The 13,989-nt window shown below is 47.0% G+C and overlaps 1 protein-coding gene across 11 annotated transcripts in view; it reads left to right on the plus strand.

Annotated features, from left to right (window-relative positions):
* The window catches only part of Slc12a8 (solute carrier family 12 (potassium/chloride transporters), member 8), a 146,811-nt gene that overhangs the window by 18,613 nt on the left and 114,209 nt on the right, over positions 1–13,989 (plus strand). For 10 of the 11 annotated variants that reach the window (NM_001370999.1, XM_030248992.1, XM_006521825.4 and 7 more), the window contains one exon: positions 4,912–5,103. In NM_001370999.1, the coding sequence (NP_001357928.1) occupies positions 4,912–5,103 (192 nt within the window). Of the gene's footprint in view, positions 1–4,911; positions 5,104–11,806; positions 11,872–13,989 lie in introns of those variants that run through there. The other variant, XM_006521827.2, reaches the window with a different exon arrangement.

Here is a 13,989-nt window from a genome sequence, read left to right on the forward strand (position 1 = left end):
GAAGCACACACATCGGATGCATCATGCATCGCCAGGTAAGACTTGAGTGAAATGGAGACACTAGCAGGCATTTCTGTTGCAGTCTGGATGCAGAATGTCCCCCTTGGGAAGCCTCAGGCTTTGATCTTGTTGTTGTTTTATTCTGGTTATCAATGTCAGTCCTGGCTCTCGGGGCTTTGCTGCATGCAGGGCTGGTTAAGGAAGAGTAGAAGGGAAGAAGATATAGCTCTATGTTAATTCTTGTCTCGAAAAAACAACAACAACAACAACAAAATTTTATTTGATTTTTAAGAAATGGCGGGCTATCTAGCCAGTGGTGGCAGCACACACCTTTGATCCCAGCACTTGGGAGGTAGAGGCAGGTGGATCTCTGATTTCAAGGCCAGCCTGGTCTACAGAGTGAGTTCCAGGACAGCCTGGACTTCACAGAAAAACTCTGTCTTGAAAAACCAAAGCAAGTAAGCAAGCAAGCAAGCAAGCAAGCAAGCAAGCACCACCACCAACAAAACCAAGAAAGGGTTATCTAAAATTAGTTCCCTCCCCAGAATGAAGGTATGAGTTGTATTCGCTGTTTATTGTTGTGTGACAGACTGCCCCAACTCTAACAGCTTACAGAAGTTGCATGTGTGCTCTGTGGCCCTGAGGCCTGTGTGCTCAAGGTCCCTTGAAGCTGCAGCTGTCGGTCAGGCCTCCAGGCACATGGGAGGATCCGCTGATCACCCAAGTAGCACTTGGCAGGCCTTGGCCACACCTCGTGGTTCCCCGGGGGATTGTCTCCTTCTGAGGCTGCAGACTTTCACTAAGACCACGGATAGAATAAGAGAGAGCACCTCTCCTCGGCAGCCATCAGTTCTTCAATGTCCTAGTCTCTGAAATGATGTCTAGACCACGGATAGAATAAGAGAGAGCACCTCTCCTTGGCAGCCATCAGTTCTTCAATGTCCTAGTCTCTGAAATGATGTCTCAGCACTTCTGTGGTACATTCAAAGAGGCTCAGTAGATGATAAAACACAGTCGAAACAGAAGCTCTGTGCATGTCTAATCAAAAACTGCTATGTAAATCCCAACTAATGTGATAACTTGGACTGACATAAAATGTTTTTACCTACTTTAAAAAACAAAGTGAGTCACTTCACAGAGCCAGAGACCACGCAGGTGTCAAGGGCCATCTTGAGCTTGTCTGTCCTTTTGCCCTAAAATAACCTCTGCCTTTTACCTTTGCCATTGGAATCACCTGAATATTTGATCATGGAGAGAAAAGGACAAACATGAAATGCCAGAAATGAGACAAAACACCCAGGGAGTTGTATGAAATTGAAATCAATCTAAACATCTCTTGAGTAGAAAATATTAACTCTAAAACAGCTTGGAGTCATAGTTTATAAGCTGTTAAAGGAACAGTTCCCCTCTGAAGACCCAAGGCTGCTCTTGGAACCAGATATTTATATTCACATGCAGACAGCTTTCAAGTACAAACTAAAGAAGAATGTATTCTGTAGGATTTCATTGAAAGTGTAATATTAGCAAAGTCCGTAGTTAGAATGCTCAGATGTCATGCTCAAGGGGGTGAGTCCTGGAGACGCCAGCATCCTGGGGACTAGGGCTTTGTCACGGGTGAGTAGAGGGAGCCACATGGGCACTCTGGTTATTCTCGCAGCCCTCTTGTTCTCACCACTACCATCTAGCACGTCACCACACCCAGGACTTCAGCAGCGTCCTTTGCCATCTGGCAGTAGCTGGGCTTTGCACGTATGTATCCCTGCGTGGCCACGTGGCTGTTGGCATTCTCTCTCCAAAGGGAACTCACAGCTGTCCTTATGAACCCGGCGAGGCTTTGAGCGGATTCGGAGGGCGCGGTCTTTATGAGCTGTGTAATAATAAGTAATAATAATAGTGTAACATTTATCGCAAAATAGCACATAACAAGTAAGCACTACGTGACAGGTGGCGTTCAAAGTGCAGTGAATGTGTTTAATTCTCTAAAATTTAGTATTTCCTGACAGCTGTGAGGCACATATCATCTCTGTTTTATAGATGAGGAGACAGCCCAGAGCTGTGAAGGAGTGGAAGGCATGGCTGAGGAGAGGCTTCCTGTCTGCTCACACTGATCACACAGTTGGCATGCAGAGCCCTTTGCAGACAGATGTCCCCTAAGGGACCCTACCCTCGCTCCAGTCCCCATACTAGGTCGGATGTGCAGAGGCCCCTCTTTTTTGGCACAGATTTGTGAGGCTGGCAGTGGCTACCGCTGCACCGTCTCATTTGTTTGGTATGCCTTGCTTTGCCTTGCTGCAGCCCTGCTCCCCCTATGGATTTTGTTTTGTTTTCTTTCTTTGTTGGTTTTGCATTTTGGACTTGAACCCGGGCTTTGTACTAGACAAGTGATGTATGGGTGAGCTACATCCTCAGGCCTACGTTTCATTCCTGTTCTGTTTTATCCCCCCAAGGAGCTCACCAGGGTTAACAAAGATACCTGTAGTACTCTGAAATAAAAACCTGGGGAGACGGAGTCCTTGGAGGGCCTATGGGTACTGCCTGAGCACTTCTAGCTGGCCAGGTCTCACTTACAGGTCACTCCAATATCAGTTGAACAGTGTGTCTCTCTGGGTCTCTGGGCTGACTCTCCCAGTGGCCTCAGAGGGGACAGGGGAGAGAGGGTCTTTCTTTTAAGCCTACTATGTAGCAGTGTTATAACGGAAAGGGGAGTTTGCAGGGAAGAGAAAAGCCAGAATTGGTCCATTTGAGATCTACAGCTAATAAAAGTATAATAATGCAAACATCCTCATGGGTGTCTATAAGAACTCACAGAGATTAGTAAGAACAACATAGTAAAACGCTGGGACTGGGAGCCGGGAGAACACCATCTTCTTGCGATCTTGCTCCCATCCCAGACCAGCAAAGCAGCTCGAGCACCCATCACTTGCAGGGCACCCTCCAGTTCCGTTTAAGCTGCCTCTGCCCTCTCATCGCTCTCTCTGCAACACTTAGCACATCTCTGGGGATCCTCCCTTTAGGAATCTCCATTGCCCTCACTCTTACAAAGCTTGCAGGGAGCGAGTGTTGTGGGTGGCTTATACTGTGTCCTTTCTCCGTTGCCCTCACTCTTACAAAGCTTGCAGGGAGCGAGTGTTGTGGGTGGCTTATACTGTGTCCTTTCTCCGTTGCCCTCACTCTTACAAAGCTTGCAGGGAGCGAGTGTTGTGGGTGGCTTATACTGTGTCCTTTCCCCCTTCGTTTTAGTCAGGGTTTCTATTCCTGCACAAACATCATGACCAAGAAGCAAGTTGCAGAGGAAAGGGTTTATTTAGCTCACACTTCCACATGGCTGTTCATCTCCAAAGGAAGTCAGGACTGGAACTCAAGCAGGTCAGGAAGCAGGAGCTGATGCAGAGACCATGGAGGGATGTTACTTACTGGCTTGCTCAGCTTGCTCTCTTATAGAACCAGGACTTCCAGCCCAAGGATGGCACCACCCATAATGGGCTGGGCCCTCCCACCCTTGATCACTAATTGAGAAAATGCCTTCCAGCTGGATCTTATGGAGGCATTTCCTCAAGGGAGGCTCCTTTCTTTGTGATAACTCCAGCTGTGTCAAGATGACACACAACCAGCCGTACACCCTCCTTTCTCTTTTCACACTGAGATGTGTGTACACGTTGGCATACACTTCCAGGAAGGTGTACTTATTTGGCCAGAAAGTATTTAGTGAGGACTAAGTCCAATGGGGTGTAAGCCCAGTGAGCATGAAGGGGAGTCGAAAACGAGTCCCCTCTTAGAGCTCACACGCAGGGATCAGGGCTGACCTGGGAAGAGACTCTGTAAATAGATACTTAGCTGGAGATTGGGGCTGACCTTGGCAAATAGACACTTAGGAAGTATGGAGATAGATAAGCACTAGGCTTCGAGTACTGTAGAGCTCAGAGGAAGGGTGCCAGTGCCAGCCACCAGAGAAACAAATCCTGAAGACAGAGTCGTTTTCAAGGCCACTTTGGAGTTAGCCTGGCAATCCATAGAATAAGTAGAAAAGGCTTTCTAGGCTATCTACACCTAGACTGGTGTAGGTAAGAGGACGAGAGAGAGAGAGAGAGAGAGAGAGAGAGAGAGAGAGAGAGAGAGAGAAAGAGAGAGAGAGAGAGAATGAGAGAGAACATATCAACATATCCTTTCATGCTAGGCCAAGGTTACCTGTATGGTGGGTTTGCAAGCTTCTGGTGACTCACTCTCTTAATCTCTCTCTCTCTCTCTCTCTCTCTCTCAAGATTTATTTATTTATTATATGTGATTACACTGTAGCTGTCTTCAGACACTCCAGAAGAGGGCGTCAGATCTTGTTACGGATGGTTGTAAGCCACCATGTGGTTGCTGGGATTTGAACTCAGGACCTTCGGAAGAGCAGTCGGTACTCTTACCTGCTGAGCCATCTCACCAGCCCCGATTCTCTCTTTTTTAATTTTACTTTTGTGTATAGGAGTGTTTGCCTACATAAATGGGTACCATTTGTATGACTGGTGCCTGAGAGGTCAGGAAAGGGCATCAAATCCCCTGGAACTGGAATTAGAGATGGTTACGTGGTCGCTGAGAACTGTACCCTGATCATCTGCAAGAGCAAAAAGTGCTCTTAAGTGTGGAGCCAGCTCATCTCTTGGTCCTGCTGGTGACTCTCTTGAGCCGCCTTCACTTTATCGACATGTGGTATGAAGTTGTAAGAGTTTGAAGGGCGGGCTTTCCACCTGAAACCTTGGGTGGGCCTCAGCTCTCCCGGTACTGTCCGCTTCTTTTCTCATCGCCCCTCATAGTGCCCCTCTGCCCTGTGGATCACCTAGTGGATGGAGGTGCCCAGGGCTTCCATCTCGAACAGCTCTAAGAGAGATGGTTTTCCTAACTCTGATACTCCTCCCCTTTCTGCTGCAGGGAAACACAGGTGTGCTCCTGGGCTTGCTCCTGGTGTCCTTCGTCGTCCTCGTGGCCCTCATCACCGTGCTGTCGGGCATTGGTGTCGCAGAGCATGGCGGGATCAGCAGTGGCGGTGTCTACTCCATGATCTCCTCGGTGCTTGGTGGGCAGATGGGAGGCACTGTGGGGCTGCTCTATGTATTTGGACAGGTGAGACATCTTACCTGTTCATTTGCCAGTGTCTCTCTTCACTTCCTCATTTGTCTGGGGGAGGAATGGGGGAAGACGGCACATGGGTGAAAACAAGGGCTCCGCTTGACAGAGGACCACACTGGGCTCTGAGCTGGAGCTTGCACCACCAATCCTGAACTCCAGAGCTTCTGTCTCCTCCCATCTCTGCCTCTTGACTTCCTAGGGTGACCAGGGCCAGGGTCTAACAGCTTTTCTTGGAGAGGTGTGCATGGCAGGCAGCTTTGCACTGTGGGTGGACATCGCGCCTCTGCCAGAGGTCTCTCCTGTGGCAGTGAGGCTCTGGCAGGTCCAATGGCTTTGGTGGCCTTAAGCAGGCCACAGGTCCCCCGTGTGGATACTTAGACTGAGCTGCAATCCAATGAGGAGCCCACACTGCAGTGGACAAAGCCAGATAGAAAACCAGCAGGCGAGGGGAACTTCCAAGGCTCAACTAGAGTTCATTTAGCTGAGACATGGGGATGAGATTTGATGCTGCGAAGACAACATGGGAATGGTAGGAAGTAGCTTTTATAACTATGGCTTGGACCAAAGAGGGTTTTATGGAGAAACAAAGGGTAGTGGGTGGTTGAAAAACAATTAAAAAAGAAAAAAAGGGGGGTGGGTGGGCCTTTGTTACGTTCTATTGTAGGCAGGCAGCAGAGACACAGGATCAGCATAAACACATCGTACTCTTTAACAGCACAGAGCTGAGGGCATGAGTGTGTGGTGAATGTGTGAGTGTGTGTGTGTGTGTGTGTGAGTTTGAGGATGGGTGAGTGTGTATGCATGTGTGAGGGTGTGCATGAGTATCTGAACGTGTGTGTGTGTGTGTGTGTGTGTGTGTGTGTGTGTAAGAGTGTGTGCATATGTGAGAGTATGTGTGAGTGTGTGAGTATGGGTGTGTGTGCGAGTATGGGTGTGTGTGCATATGTGAGGGTGTGCATGCTGTGAGTAGGACAGGTGCATGGGAGGCACTTCATTACTTGCTTGGAAAAGACAGTTGCTTTTTGGTTTTGTGTTATTTTTTCGAGACAGGGTTTGTCTATAGCCCTTGCTGTCCTTAAACTCACTTTGTGGACCAGGCTGGCCTTGAGCTCAGAGATCTGCCTGCCTCTTGCCTCCCAAGTGCTAGGACTAAAGGTGTGTGCCACCACCACCTGGCAAGGCAGTTGTTTTTATTGGAGAAAGATTTGGAAGTATGATAATTTAAAAACTCAAAATCCATAATGCTCCAAAAATCCAAAACCTTTTGAGCATTGATCACATTGAGCATTGCTTACAATTTTCATATTTTGAAGCTGGACGTGGTGACCTATGCTTATAATCCTAGCATCTGGGAGGTTAAAGCAGGAGGGTTGTGACTATTAGGTCAGCCAGGCAAAATAGTAAGACCCTGTCTCTAAAAAAGAAAACCATATCAAACAAAAAACAAGAGAAAACCCCTACCAAACCCAACCCAGCCCAGCCCAGCCCAGCCCAGCCCAAACAAAACAAACCAGCCCAGCTCAGCTCAGCCCAACCTAACCCAACCAAACCCAATCCAGCCCAACACAACACAACCAACTCAACCCAACTCAACCTAGCCCAACCAAACCAAACCCAACCAAAGGAAACCAAAGCTCTCACACAACAGACAAAAGAGCAGCCGGGCAGTGGGATATCTTTAATCCCAGCACTCGGGAGGCAGAAGCAGGCAGATTTCTGAGTTCAAGGCCAGCCTGGTCTACAGAGTGAGTTCCAGGACAGCCAGGGCTACACAGAGAAACCCTGTCTCAAAAAAACCAAAACAAAACAGGAAAAACAGCAAACAAACAACAAACCCCACTGACTTTCAGATTTTGAAGCCTTTTTGAAGCTAGATTTTCACATGAGGAAAAACGTTTAATCAATGCAAAATTTACAAGATCCAAAATAGTTTGATACATACGCTGCCCCGTGACTGCCATTTTCAGATGGCTTACAGTCATCACCAGCCTGCTTCGCCATCCTATGGGTTGTGGGGAGGAAGATGCTTTCTGCTCCTTCCTGTAGCCACAGTGGCTGCAGGCTGGTCATGTGGACAACCTCACTTTCTATACTCTCTGGGCAGACAAATGAAGACAGGGGCTGAGCACCCTAAGTGAGGAGAGGATGCGGGGTCTCTCAGCTATTGTTAGCTGGACTGGCTAGCAGGAAGCATCTTCACAAGGTTTGCCCAGCACAGGTGGCCATGGCTGAGAAGTTTCAGGGCCTGGGCCTCTGTCGGCAGTCCCTGTAGTCGGTGCTGATGGGTCCTTGGCTGTCTTAGCTCCTTTGGGTGGAGTCTCTTGTCAGGGGCCTTACCCTGTGGTTCTTACATTGGTTTCTGGGTTCCATCTGCTCCAACTTTGCTGAGAGGATATTGGCATACACTTCCCAGGGATGCTGGCCTGCAGCTTCCATGAGATGCCTCTGTCTGGTTTTGGTGTGGCATTAACACTGCTATGAGGACTTACTTGGTGGGGGTGGGGGTGGGGGTTCCCCTCTCTTCTAGTCTTTGGAAGAGTGTATAAACAGTTAGCATTAACTCTATAAATGCTAAGTAGAACACATCAGTGCCACCATCTGGTCCTGGGTTTCTTGGTTGCACTTGTTTACATTTTCTGATTATTAGCATATTCTCTCCCTGCACAGGAGTGTCCTGATTTCCTGTTTTGTGTAATGTTGGTAGGCTGTGTCCCTCTCCATAATTATCCACTTTATCCTGACTCTCTGAAGTACGGATATATTAACTGTCCCCTGTTCTCCTCTTTATTTCTTTAAGTCTGGCAGTAGTAGCACTTCTTTCATTCCTTACTTCAAATCATTTGAATTCACCTCTCTTCTTGGTCAATCAAGATAGGTTTATCCACAACTTTTATTTAATCTTTATAGAGAAATATTATTAGGGTTTCTTCTTTTTTTAAATATATAATTTATTTTTATTTTATGTTCGCTGGTGTTTCTCCTGCATGTGTGCCTTTTTCAGATGTCAGAAGCCCTGGAACTGGAGTTACAGTCAGGCTTGAGTTGGCATGTGGATGGTGGGAGTTGAATGCAGGTCCTCTGGAAGAACAGCCAGTGCTCTTAGCTGTAGAGCCATCCCTCCAGCCCTGTGTGCTTTTCCCCATGAGATTTGTTTTTATCAGCTCTTCCACTCCTCCACCTCCCTGCTCCACCTCCCTGTCCCCTTCCTGTGGCCTTCCACCTCCATAGTCTTCTTTCTCAGTTCATGTCACATATCAAACACCCAATGTTTTTTGGAGACAGAGTCTCACTATGTAGCCCTGGTTGGCTTAGAACTCACTGTGTAGACCATGCTGGTCTTGAACTTACAGAGATGTGTCTGTCTCCACCTCCTGAGTCCTGGAATTAAAGGTGTGGGCCAATGCCTGGGTATTGTTTTATGTTTAATCATGTCCATGTGATGATTTTGGTGAGGGATTGAGCACATGAGAGCGGGGCCCATGGAGGCCAGTAGAGGGCGTTGGATTCCTGGAACTGGAGTTAATACATTGTTGGAGTCCTCTGTAATGTGCAATACATACTATTAACCACTGAGCTATCTACAGCCTCTATATTTTAAAACTACTATTATTAGTTCTTTGGGAATTTCATCCAGTGTGTTTTGATCACACCCCAACTCTTCCCAGATTCACCCCTGTTCCTTACCCACTCAACTTTGTGTCTTTTTTTCTCTGTAGCTTATGCTGACCTTGAACTCATGGTGAGCCTCCTGCCTCAGCCTCTCAAGTGCTAGAATTACAGGCCTAAAACCTCTAATGTCTGATTAGAATCAGGACTTTAAAATCTTGCCATGTAGGCTCAGCAGTTAAGAAAGAACACCGACTGCTTTCCCAAAAGACCTAGATTTGATTCCTAGCACCCACAGGGTGGTCAGGGGATCTGACTCCCCACTCTTTTGGCCTGCATGGGCACCAGTTGCCCAAGTGGTGCATAGACATGCACACAAGCAAAGTACCCATCCTCTAAAATTAAAATTAATAAAATTGATAAAAAGTTCCACATGAAACAACAAAAACTTTAAAAAAAAAAACCTTGCTATGTCCTATACACACCATACATATACACACACACGCCTTTATACAAACCTCACTGCCTCAGTTCTGAGGCCTGCCTAGTCACTTACTCTATGGGACCAGACTATGGCCAAGGCCAGCTAGAAACCCTCCTATGTCCCTGTTCCACCCATCCGTGCCCATCTGAGGGGCCTCTTTGGGCTCCTCACTTGGATGTGGGAGTGAGCAAAATTCACACTGGCTGCCTATTATAGCCGAGATTAGGATTTGAGCCTGACAGAGGGTGTGGAGGGGAGGAACACCCAGCTTCCAACCAGGTCTCCTGAGCAGATTCATTCAAAACAAACACCCTGGGCTGGATGTTCTGTCCTGGGAAAACAGCCTCTTCCCTCTATAATGGTGGCCACCCCACCTTATGTGGCAGGGAGTGTCAGAGGTTTCCATGTTGAGAACGGTTAAAAAAAGAGAAAAAGCCCCTTGTTATAAATGTCAGAAGGTAATGAAAACACTTTGCAACCCTAATGAGCTCTGGGAATGTTTACAGAAACTCAGTAATGCTTTCCAAGGAAGAGCAACTTCTCAGCCTTAGGACAGCTGGCTTGCTCCAGGAAGGCCTGGGGCTCAGACCCGCCCCGTGTCAGCTGTCCCAAGCCGGATGTAGCTGGAAGGGAATATACTTCTTGCCTATGGGGGCTCATGTACAGGTTGTACTTTTCAAGTGAGATGGGCTCACTTGGCAACAGGGTGCAAGGTACTTTTGATGGTACACCCCTAATGTACCCAGGCATTCTGGTTCCATGGAGATGGGTGTGTCTACCTGTTAGAAATGTAAAGGCAATGCCATAATCTCTGATGGTGTGTGAGCTCTTCCCTCTCTGCACTCAGGACCTCACTGTATCGTCTAGTCTATCTGAATGTTGTCAAGTCATCCAAGCTACCCTTGAATTCATGACCCTACTGTCTCTACCTTCTTAGTGCTGGGCTTTTAGACAAGTGCCCTCATCTCTAACTTGATAGTTAACCTTACCTATCAAGTTGGTTGGATACAGAGGAAGTAAAGCCCACTTCTTGCTGTGTCTATGAGGGGGAACATGAGAGGGACCAAGAGCTGTGGATGTGGGTGCCACAGTCTGGTAGGCCAAGGATCAGATTTCAGAGGAAGTCCGAGGGGATGATGAAGTCTTCCTCAGCAGGTGCATGAGTGCTACACCACCGCCCATGAACAGCAGCTTTGGCAGCCTTTCAATGCAGACCCACTCCAGTGACCTCTTGGGAGCTGCCAGACCTTTGGCTTTAGATTGGTGCTGCATCTTTGTTCCTCATCAGCTTAGACTTAGCTGCCATGCCTTTGTCTGGTTTTCCAGCTTGTAAATGACCATCACAGGACTATCTAGCCTCTGACTGTGCAAGCCAACCCATGACATCCACTTTGTAATTGCGCACACATCCACTGCTTCTGTTCCTCTACAGAACCCTGGCTTGGGGGTGGGGTGGGAGTCCCTATGCTTCTCTGTGTTCACAGGGACTCAGACTTCCTCCTTCCTTACTAAGCAGCAAGAGGTTGATAATGTGTGTGGGAAGCCACATGTGCCGTTGCAGAGTGGCGCTGGCCACCACTGGCCATCACACATACCTAGGCAGTAAAGTTCTTTTGCCAAGATGAGGTTTTGAGAATTAACCAAAATTAACCAATCAGATGAGAGACAAGTTAACCAATCAGATGTAGGCATGCAAATGAGGTGGTAAGCATAACCCAAGCACAACCAATCCGGGTGTGAGACACGCCTCTCCTAGGCCTATATAAGCAGCACCAGTTCTGGGCTTGGGGTCTCTTCGCCTCTGCAATCAAGCTCTCCCAATAAACGTGTGCAGAAGGATCCTGTTGTGGCATCTTACTTGCTGGCAAGTTGGGCGTCCCACAAATGTGTCCTTTTGTCAGGGCTGCTCAGCCAGCTTTATCTGAGTTAGAGTGAGAGAGACGATACAGTAGTAATGTAGGCCACAGACAGACATTGACTTTGAAAGTCGGCATATGTGCATCATGCGTTGCAAATGGAAGATATTGAAGACAGGACACAAACATTAAGTTTTTTAGCTTGTATTTGTGATTCGTGTGCCTGTGTGATTACGTGTTCCCCTGTGTATAGGTGCGTGTGTGCATGCATGTATGCAAAGGCCTGAGCTTGACACTGGTTTTTCCTTCCATTACTCTTTATTTTTTGAGGCTGGGAGCTTCTTGCTGAATTCACTAATTCTGGCTAGGAATTCCTGGAGCTCCCTCTGTGTGCCTCCTTTTTTTGGGGGGGGGGGGTTGGGTTTTTGGTTTTTTATCAGACAGGGTTTCTCTGTGTAGCCCTGGCTGTCCTGGAACTCACTTTGTAGACCAGGCTGGCCTCGAATTCAGAAATTTGCCTGCCTCTGCCTCCCAAGTGCTGGGATTAAAGGCGTGCGCCACCACTCTGTGTGCCTCCTAATGGAGTGCTAGGATTAGCATTGACCACTAGCATTGACACCCGGCCAGCTTTTTCCCTTGGGTTCTGAACATTATTAGCCTTCTCACTTGGGCCTCCTTGTGCTCTATCCACTGAGCTGGCTTTCTACCCCAAATATTTTGTTTTTAAAGGGTATTTGTATTCTTGCTGCAGGAGACAAATTTATAACCATGAAACAATAATAGAATCTGGACCCCGATAATCATATAGCACTTTGGGTAAGTGGAACGCTTACTGAGAGACTGGGAGGGGGTGGGTAAGAACGAGTTCATGGAAAAGGAAGAACTTGAATAAACTTGAGCTGTATTTGTCCCTGCAATAATGGCAAGGGCAGGCCTGCACTGACCAGCAGAGCCTGGGGCTCAGGGAGGTGGCCAAGCTGAGGAAAGGTGACAGACGATGATGATTGTGCAAAGTTTTGCTCCTGCCATTAGAATTCTATTAGGTTTGTTTATTGTGCATTTGTGTATGCATGAATGTGTGGAGTGTGTGTATGCATGTATATGTGTGTGGGTGTGTGTATGCATTTACTATCAGTGAGGGTGTGCATATATGTATGCATGTATTGTATGTGCATATGTGCATATGTATATTGTGGGTATACATGTGTGTATGCACGTATGTGTGTGGGTATGTATGTATATATGCATGTACATGTGTGGGTGTGCATATGTGTATGCATGTATATGTGAGGATGCTCATGTGTGTATACATGTATATGTGTGGGTGCTCATGTGTGTATGCATGTATGTGTGTGGGTGTGCATGTGGAAACCAAAGAACAACTTGCAGGACTTGACTCTCTCCTTCAAACCTGTGAGTCCTGGAACTCACACTCAGGTCATTAGGCTCCATGACAAGGGCCTTGGTCATCAGGCTTGGTGATAAGTGCTTTGGTCATTAGGTTTGGTGGCAAGTGTCTTTACCTGATGAGCCATCTTGTTGGCCCCACATGACACTTTAAAAAAAATTTCTTTTTAAAAACAGAGTCTCACTGTGTGGCTCTGTAGGCCATGTTGACCTTGAACTCACAGAGATCAATTTGCCTCTACCTCCTAAGTGCTGGCATTACAGTGTGAACCACCAGACCCAGTTCACATCACTCTTCACTATTTGTTTGGGCCTGCCTTTCAAATATTTCTAAAAATGCAAAATTATGACCCTAGGCAATTATAAGATAATCACGTAGCAAGCACACAGTGTATGAATGAGTGTAGCCATTAAGGTGTTCCAGAGCGCTGAGTGAGGCCAGAGGGACACTCACAGTTGGGCACTTTAATGAGCCAAGGGAAAGACAGGTTAGCTGGGTTAGATATCAGACTAGCTACTGTCTCATAGGACTGGGAATTCTAATCCTTTGGGCTGTCTGCTTACCAGGCAGGAGTTATTTCTGTATCTGCTATATAGCTGGAAGAAATCGGTCTAAGTTAGCATGTAACTTTAGTCAGTGTGGGATATTTACTGCCAATTCGACCAGTAGAGAATGATGAATGAGGCTCTGATGCCACCTGGGTAGCCTGTGGTCACCTTTGTCACACATCACATTGAAAAGGTGTGCCTCTCACTCTTTCTTATTTTAGTTCTAAATTTTATATTAAGTATGTGCTTGAGACAGGCTCATGCTATATATCGCTGGGTGGCCTATGTAGACTAGGCTGGCCTTGGCTTTCAGTTAGCCTCCTGCTTCTGCCCCCTGAGTACGGGGATTAGAGGTGTGTGCCATCGGATAACATAAGTGTTGGCAGCTAACTAATTAAAAAAATACTGCCAAGAATTGTGGTTCATGTATATAATTCCAGCAATCAGAAGGCTGAGGCAGGAGGATTACTGTGAGTTTGAAGCTAATTTGGGATATATAGTGAGATCTGGATCAGTCTGGGCTACAGTGTTAGTCCCTGTCTTAAAGAACCAAAAGCAAATGATACAAACCAAACCAAATCACCAGATTTACAAGCTGGGAAGACAGTTTACTCAATAAAGTGTTTGCTCTGCAAGGCTGGGGACATGAGTTTGATCCCCAGACCCAGTGCCAACAAGGGATGGTGGTGTATGCTAGAGAGGCCAAAGTGAGAGGATCCATGGGGCTACTATAAGTTAGTCAGCCTAGCATTCTAGGCCACTGAGAGACCCTGTTTCAAGAAAGAGGTAGACATACACACACACACACTCACACACTCATTCATACACACATACTCACACACACACTCACACACACACACTTAACACACATATACTCACATACCCATAATCATTAACACACACTCACATATATACACACATGCACACATATATACACACTCACACACACACACTCAACACACACATACACATACATAC

This window comes from Mus musculus, chromosome 16, assembly GCF_000001635.26.
Source record: "Mus musculus strain C57BL/6J chromosome 16, GRCm38.p6 C57BL/6J".
In the NCBI taxonomy this organism is placed as follows: domain Eukaryota; kingdom Metazoa; phylum Chordata; class Mammalia; order Rodentia; family Muridae; genus Mus; species Mus musculus.